Here is an 8,338-nt window from a genome sequence, read left to right as displayed (position 1 = left end):
TGGCAGAAGGCATCTTGGAAAGCCCCAGAATACTGTTAGCAGAGAAAGGAGTTTCCACTCACCACCAGCTGCTTCAGATCTGCCCTCTCTGCTGGATTCTTGACCAAGCTGCATAAAAGGAAAGAGTGTCATACTCCTCTTGCCACTTCAATACACTCTGCATCGCAGAACGGACAATGCCAACCATTGCTCTCCATTTGGCCGGCTTCAGATGGTGATACGGCACTGAATGACAACTCTTGTGTGGCTCCTGAACATTTTAACAGGGCTTGTGCAAGAGAACTTCACCCTGGCTTGTGCTGTGGGCTGAATCTGGGGTGGGGAACTGGATCCTGACCAGTGGAGCAGATCCTTCACACACCCACAGGCCAGGTTTGACAGCCGGGATTCAAATGACCTGTTTTTGCCACACTGCTGGAAACCAAACCGCGAGGGCAAAGAAGTATGTATAGCATTTCCCTTCTGCCGACAATCAGCTGACTGCTAGCGCTAGGTTCTGTGTGCAGCTCTACCCAAGCAGCAACAATCAGCTGATAGCCAGTGCTTGGGAAACATGGCGCGAAGTGCTTTGCAGCCAAAGCTGAAAGCAGGCACTGCCTAAGTCCTTTTTGTCCATGCCCTGCCTATACCTGTCCCACAGCAGATGTCATATACAGTGACAGGTGGGTATGGTTTGGCCAAAATGGCCTCATGGGTCAAATGTGGGTGGGGCTTGGGAGGGCTTCATTAGGCCTACAGCCAGAGGTTCCCCACCCATGTTAAATTAAGGGGAAAGAGGACTGGCATTTGGGAGACCCAGAAGCATTTTGACCCCGTCTGCTTAGGATCCTTTCCAAAAAGCAAAACCACACTTTTTATTTACTAGTGAACCCCAAACAGAGTTTGAAAAACACACGTAAAAAACATTTCCTCTGAAAATAAGCTGCTCAAGAACTGAACTCACCACTTGTTCACGAAGTCCTGGAATTCTGGACTGAAGACTCCACTGGGAAGCTTTGGAGGAGGCTGGGGGGAAAATGTGGCAAAGAGATGAAAGCAAAAAAGAAGAAACATTGCAACAGTATAACTCCTGAAACTTGCAGTTGATTTAATGGTTCTTTAGGAAGGCATAAAAAGGATGCAATTGAGTTGAAGGGGTTTTAAGCACTCTCTTGACAAATAAGGCATTCACATGTGACATCAGAGAAAGGTCCAAGTGGTATTTTGTGTGGTGTGAAGGGGCTGACAAAATCAGTTTGTTCAAAACTCCACCCACATACAAACATTAGCTGTCTTTTGAGACCCGAAGCACAGATTTAGTGTTGGCAGGCAAACGGGGGTGGTGTTTTGGGGGGAGGGTGTGTAGACATGTTGACAATGTCAAAGGATATGATCATGGCAGCAAGTGTCTAAAAGGTAGGGTTTTAGTTTTACATTGAACACCAGAGCACATTTGTGAGTCACCAAAAGAAGTGCATAAAAGCTTTGTGTGCATCATGCAATGTGTACAGTGACTCCAAGCCCCAGAGTCTCAGGGCTGGAAATCAGGGCTCTGAAAGGGGGAATAAAATGCAGTGGTGCTTTTGCATGACAAGGTATTAAAATAAGCGAGGGCAATGTACAGCCTTCCTGCATTTGCAATCCCTGGGATGGTCTCTCTTGGATGCTGCATCCTGGGAAGGCAGTGTTTCAATATCTTGCAGCCCTTGCTTTGTTCCAGGCTTGTCAAATGATCATGGGTCCAAAAGTGCAATCTTTTAGGTTCCACATGACTCGAGCATGTTAGGCTTGGAACTGGCACCCTCCCTTCTTCCCCAGGGGAAATGGAAGAGCACAACAACTGGAGGAGGAGGAGGAGGAGGATGGAGGATCAGGTGAGAGCCTTCCTGGAGGGGGTGCTGCAAGGGGTTCCCTCTCGGCCCCAAAATTGGCACAGATTGCAGGGAAGAAGCCCCCACAAGCAGCTTGTCTCACTTGAGTTAGCTGGATTCTAAAGCAGGGGTGGGGAAAGCTGTTCAGCCAGAGGGCCACATTCACTTCTGGGCAATCTCCTGAGGGCCACATTAGAGTGAAGGGCAGGGCAAAAGTGAGCAGAGCAACAGATGTGGATTTTGCCCAGGTATGGGCAGGCAAACGAGAAGCATAATTGGAGTTCAAGGACACATCCCAGCAGGACAAGAACACCCAGCATGTGAAGTAGAGCCCAGATTGTTAGTTTCAGCTCTCTTCACTGTGCAGCAGAGTGCTTGTCACAAGACAATGTTTACATTCCACAGTCAGAGTACTGTTGGGTTTCCCACGGGAATGGGAAGCTGGATGTGACGTACACTGGCTTCCTGTTTCTCTCTGTTTTCTCTCGGTGTTCGTTATTCCGAGGAGAAGGATGGGTTGCTTCTCTGCTCCAGCAGAGGCAAGATGCATGTTTGTAAATTCTCTACAATGAACTGAAAATAAAGCAACAAAAAGCATGTGGCACGTACTATTCATCATTCCGTTGTGCAAACGGACTCTGCTATATCAACATTTTGGTTATGGGCCCAGAAAGACGTAAATCAAACTGAGGATCAAAGACTCCAGCGATCGAGTCGGAATGCCGGCAGAGGTACAGAGGAACGGATCGCGTTATCTGCTCTGCGCGTCAAGTTTGATTGATGAAGGTATGTGATCATGCTCCCGGAGCAGCCTGGCAGCCTGCCAGCTACTAGTTTATGGTTTTATGGCTGGACTTTGAACTTTTAAAGCCGTTTTGCCGTGTTACAGGCAAGGCTCCAAAAGGCACAAGCTAACAGGCTTGGATGGCTGGGGAAAACGAAAGTACTTTTACAAGTGCTTTTGGCTGAAGCTGCAGGACTGTGACGCAGCTTGTTTTAAGCAGCAGAAAATGGCAAACGCAAAGCTGGTTAATGATTTTGGGATTCCTAAGCTCAATAAGATTAATTACACAGAGTGGGTGTTATATGCAGAGGCAATTCTGCGGAAAGAAGGTCTGTTTAATGTTATTACAGACAACCCCCCAGCTCCAGTTACAGCTGATTGGAATGATAAGGATTCCAAAGCACAGGGAACGCTTACGTTGATAGTATCCCCAGAAGAGCTCTGTCTGTTGCGTGGAAAGACCACAGCCAAAGAAATTTGGAACTCTTTAAGATAGGCTCACTTGAGGACAGAGGCTGGTTCCTCAATGTACTACTATGCCAAGCTGCATGATATGGCTCTTGCTGAAGGTGGAGATGTGCGTAAACACCTGATGGAGATGCAAAATCTGAGACATGAGTTGCAACAGAGAGGACTCAACTTTCCAGAGGCTGTGTATTCCTTCATGATACTACATTCTTTGGGTCCAAGTTGGGAGTCCGTTGCCACTCAGATTGCTGTTCAACCAACTGCTCAGCTCACAGTAGCCTATGTTACTGCCGTGATCCAGAATGAAGCAGATCGCCGGGGTGCTAGCTGCATGGGTAAGGGGGAGTCTTCACAGACGTCATCCCAGAATGCAGTGGAACCACCAGAGGGCGCCAAAGCTTTGAAGGCAGTGAAATGCTACTCGTGTGAACGTCTAGGCCATATGAAGAGGGAATGCAAATATCCCAGGGCCAAGACAGAGCAGCGCAGCGGAGGTTCATCGCGTGGAAAAGGCCAAAGCAAAGGCAAAGGTCCAGTGTCCAGGACAACGCAGCACAAGGCAATGGTCTCACGCTTCACTCCAAAGGTCGCAAAGGTCCAGAAGACGTCTAGATCTTTCTTCGTTGTTGATTCAGCAGCTACCCACCACATGTGCAACGATAAGAGACTGTTCGTGTCTTTTACACCGCAGGAAGGTGCGATTCACCAGGCGGATGACCACACGATTCCCAGTCAAGGCTACGGAACTGTTGTTCTTCACAGTTTGGACTTAGAGATACATGATGTACTTTATGTTCCAGATGCCACACACAATCTTCTCAGTGTGATGCAGCTGAATGAACGCAACATTGACGTTTCCTTCAAGAACAAGAAATGCACCATCACAAAGAAAGACGATTATGTGTTGCATGCTGAATGTGTTGATCGTTTGTTTGTTTTGTATTATGATGATGTTGTGCAGAATGATACTTGTTGCATTGCAGGTTCTAACAAAAGTTTGCATGCAGGATGTATTCATGATTTTCACAGGAAATTTGGTCATTTGCATTTTGAGGCAGTTTCTAAAATGCCTACCTTGGTTGAAGGTATGACTATTAAACCCTGCAGGTACCACATGAAGTGCAAGGCATGCGCAGCAAACAAGGTGAAAATGGCTGCGAAAGGTAAGGTGTCTAGTAGGCAAGCTACAGAACCATACCAGATTGTTCATGCTGATTTAGTTGGTCCACTATCGCCCTCTATAGGTGGCAATAAGTTCTTCATGGTTCTCATTGATGCATTTTCCAGGTATATTTATGTGTACAATCTCAAGCAGAAATCAGAGGCTTTTCCAAGGTTTAAGGAATTCTGTGCTTGGTTAGAAAATGTGCATGGTAAGAAGATAAAAACTCTTTTCACTGATCGCGGGGGAGAATTCACTTCTCAGCAGTTTGAAGCTTTTCTGACTGAGAAAGGAATTCAACACGATTTGTCCAGTCCTCGCTCGCCATGGCAGAATGGACTTTGCGAAAGGGCAAATCAGACATTGCTTCAAGGGTTAAAGACCTTGCTGCATGATGCAAATCTTCCAGAGAGTTATTGGGCCGAAGCTCTCTCGTGTTTTCTTTACAGTTACAATCGCAGGTTATCTTCAGCGATTGGTTGTACCCCCTATGAGAAGATGTTTGGCAAGAAACCATACATCAAACACATGAGAATTTTTGGTTCAGACATGTGGATTCATTCACCACAAAGCTCCAAATTAGGCAAACGTGGATTGCATGGTATCTTTCTAGGTTATCAGAAAGGTTCTTACAGAATAATGATGACTGACTCTAAAACAATTAGGCTCACAAGAAGTGTTGAGTACAATGCCAAGTGGGGGGAGAATGTGGGAATTTTTCAATGTTATCCTGATGACAGTGATGAGACTGAGGATAAGCAGCCACAACAACCCACACCCACTGATGAAGGTTCTGACACTGAGTCTGAAACTGAATCGGATACTTCAGAGGATTTCAAGAGTGCGAAAGCATCTATGCGACCCTCTGAAAGTTCTGATCAGGAATTGGAAGAACCATTGTTCACAATAGGCCACTTTTCTCCTAAGAAGGAAGAGGAAAGTGTTGAAGACCAAAGGCTGATTCGCAGGTCACAAAGAGCCACAAAAGGCAGACCTCCAAAGAGATTTGCTGATGAATTTGCTAAGACAGCAGTAGCAGCTGTTAAAAAGCTCCAAGAAGGTATTTGAACCTTCAAGTTTCCAAGAAATCCAGGATTTGGATTCTAAGGAAGCTGAGCCTTGGTTAAATGCTATGAAGGCTGAGCTTGATTCCTTAGAAAAGAACAAAACTTGGGAGCTAGTTCCAGTAGTTCCAGGAATGAAACTGCTTGGAAGCAAATGGGTCTTCAAAGCGAAGACTGATCAAAATGGCAAGATAGTCAGACACAAAGCCAGATTGGTAGCCAGAGGTTTTGCACAGGTACCAGGTGAAGACTACCACGAGACCTACTCACCCACGGTGAGATATGAGAGCATTAGGCTTATGCTCAAGCTAGCTGCAGAGGAGAATCTACACATTAGTCACCACGATGTAAATACAGCGTTTTTGTACGGATCTCTAGGTGAATCACTTTATATGCTTCCACCTGATGGCGTACAGGTAAAACAGGGATTTGTTTGTGCTCTGAAGAAGTCCCTTTATGGTCTCAAACAAAGTGCACGGTGTTGGCACACAAAACTCACTGAAGCATTGTTTTCTCTAGGTTTTAAGCAAGGGAAAGCTGATCCATGTGTATTTGTCAAAGAGGAGGGGCAAAAGAAGCTGTATTGTTTGTTTTATGTTGATGATATTTTATTCTTTTGGAAAGATGTCACAATGTACAATAACACCCTAGCTCAACTGAAAGAGCACTTTGACATGAAAGATCTTGGTGAGGTAAACAATTACCTATCTCTGGAAATAGAGAAAGATCAAAGTGGTAACATTCTAGTACACCAGTCACGGAAAATTGCTGATGTGTTAAGCAAACTGAACCTGATGGATGCTAACCCTGTAGACACACCGATGACAACAGGTTATCAGGTAGAAGACACTGAAGAAGCATTTTCTGACACTACACTGTACAGAAGTGTGCTAGGCAAGTTAAACTTCATTGCCAGATGTTCAAGACCTGACATTGCTGTTAGCTGTAATTTGCTAAGCAGACAAGTTAACAATCCTACTGTTAAGGATTGGAAAGCTCTGAAACGCATAGCACGCTATTTGAAAGGCACTATGCATTACAGACTGAGATTTAACAATCAGAAGTCTGGTGGTCTTGAGATTTTTGCAGATGCAAGTTTTGGAAGTGACACTACAGACAGGAAAAGTACGTCTGGAGTTTGCTACATGTACAATCAGGGTCTATTTGATTGGTCATGCAAGAAGCAAACAACAATTAGCTTAAGTACTTGTGAGGCTGAACTGAATGCACTGTCTTATTCACTTAAGGATTGTGAATGGTTGTTACAATTGTGCAAAGACATGAAAATTCCTGTCAAATGTCCAATCCAGGTTTACCAGGACAACAAAGCATGTTTGGCTTTGCTGAATTCAGAAGGTTGTAAGCAAAGCACGAAGCACTTGCAACTGAAGGTGCAACATGCTAGGGAACATATTCAGAAGGGACTCGTAACGGTGTCCTATATGCCAGGTAATGAAATTCCTGCTGATGTATTGTCCAAGATTGTATCAAGGGATCAACACTGTACCTATGTACAGAAGTTGGGTTTGTACTGATATTGTACGAACACGCTGCCCAGTGATGTTCACAGAAAGGGGGAGGATGTTAGTTTCAGCTCTCTTCACTGTGCAGCAGAGTGCTTGTCACAAGACAATGTTTACATTCCACAGTCAGAGTACTGTTGGGTTTCCCACGGGAATGGGAAGCTGGATGTGACGTACACTGGCTTCCTGTTTCTCTCTGTTTTCTCTCGGTGTTCGTTATTCCGAGGAGAAGGATGGGTTGCTTCTCTGCTCCAGCAGAGGCAAGATGCATGTTTGTAAATTCTCTACAATGAACTGAAAATAAAGCAACAAAAAGCATGTGGCACGTACTATTCATCATTCCGTTGTGCAAACGGACTCTGCTATATCAACACAGATATGAGTGGGGCCTATGGTCTGGAGAGTTCCAAGGGCCAGATAGAATGGCTTGGGGACCACATGTGGCCCCTGAGCCTGAGCTTCCCCACTTCTTGTCCTAACATGTTGCTTGAACTGTGTGCAGTACAGGGGAGTTTGCACCCACCCCACTCACATCCAGGGTGAGGCAAGGTACCTTTACGTTTTGAAGGATCCATATGCTGGAATGGGGAGAAGTCTAAACCCTCCTTACAGTACATTTCCTCCTTGCAAAACTGGCCAAAATGCAAAACACAGAATAATAGCAGCTGGCTTACCTCGTTGACAATATAGTCTAGGAGTTCAAATATAGCCATTGGTGGTCTGCTGTCTGAGCCATAAGCTGAAAAGTCACAACAGATGTTGGAAGTTAATGAGACAACTCATTTCTCTTTCTTACATTGTGTTGTTGCTCCTACCTTTTCTAGTAAGTTCTTTTACCCCCAAAGCCATCTCTAAATGGTGGTTTTCAAATGCTCACATGAAGTCCAGATATTCACATGCTTACAAAATGACCACTGAGGTTTTGTTATTCATTGCTGCTTTGTTTCTTTTTTAAAAACCAAAAAAACCCAATTCTGTCTGGCAGAAGCATTTGGCAGTAGCTAGGTACCTCATTTCCTTAATTCAGCCTCCTGCAACCTGGGGCCTTGCAGCTTTTCTGGAACTACATCTCCCATCAACCCCAGCCAGCATTTCCTGGCTGAGGATGATGGGAGTTGTAGCCCCAAACAGCTGGAGGGCACCAGGCTGGAGAAGGCTACTTTGGTTACAGTGAGCCCCTTGTGAAATGGGAAGCAGTTAGGAAAGAGATTCCATAAATAATCTGAAAATAACCATGTGGAAAAAGTCTTCCAAGCACCTCATTTTGTCATAATTACTCTTGAGGAGAAGTTTGTGCAGTTTTTGCAGCCTCAATTTATTTATTTATGTCTATTTACCTAACAAGGTTTATATATAGCTTGGACAACTAAAACCAGCTTAACATGAAGCAATGCAAAATACTGACTTAAAAAATACTGATAAAAACCCAGCGTTAAGAGCAAGCAGGCATAAAATTTATCTAAGTAAATAGATAACACCAGCAGTCT

At 44.8% G+C, this 8,338-nt stretch overlaps 1 protein-coding gene across 1 annotated transcript in view; it reads right to left on the bottom strand.

The window, feature by feature from the left end:
- Positions 1 to 8,338, bottom strand: part of MAP2K1 (mitogen-activated protein kinase kinase 1) — a 44,610-nt gene that overhangs the window by 1,611 nt on the left and 34,661 nt on the right. The window contains exons 8-10 of the mRNA XM_082198730.1: positions 7,526 to 7,590; positions 944 to 1,005; positions 63 to 108 (exon numbers count right to left, since the gene is read on the bottom strand). Of these exons, the coding sequence (XP_082054856.1) occupies positions 63 to 108; positions 944 to 1,005; positions 7,526 to 7,590 (173 nt within the window). The remainder of the gene's footprint in view (positions 1 to 62; positions 109 to 943; positions 1,006 to 7,525; positions 7,591 to 8,338) is intronic.

Source organism: Podarcis vaucheri (genome assembly GCF_965113315.1).
Source record: "Podarcis vaucheri genome assembly, chromosome: 14".
Classification (NCBI taxonomy): Eukaryota; Metazoa; Chordata; class Lepidosauria; order Squamata; family Lacertidae; genus Podarcis; species Podarcis vaucheri.
The sequence above is the reverse complement of the archived record's forward strand: the minus strand, read 5'-3'. Positions and strand labels throughout refer to the sequence as shown.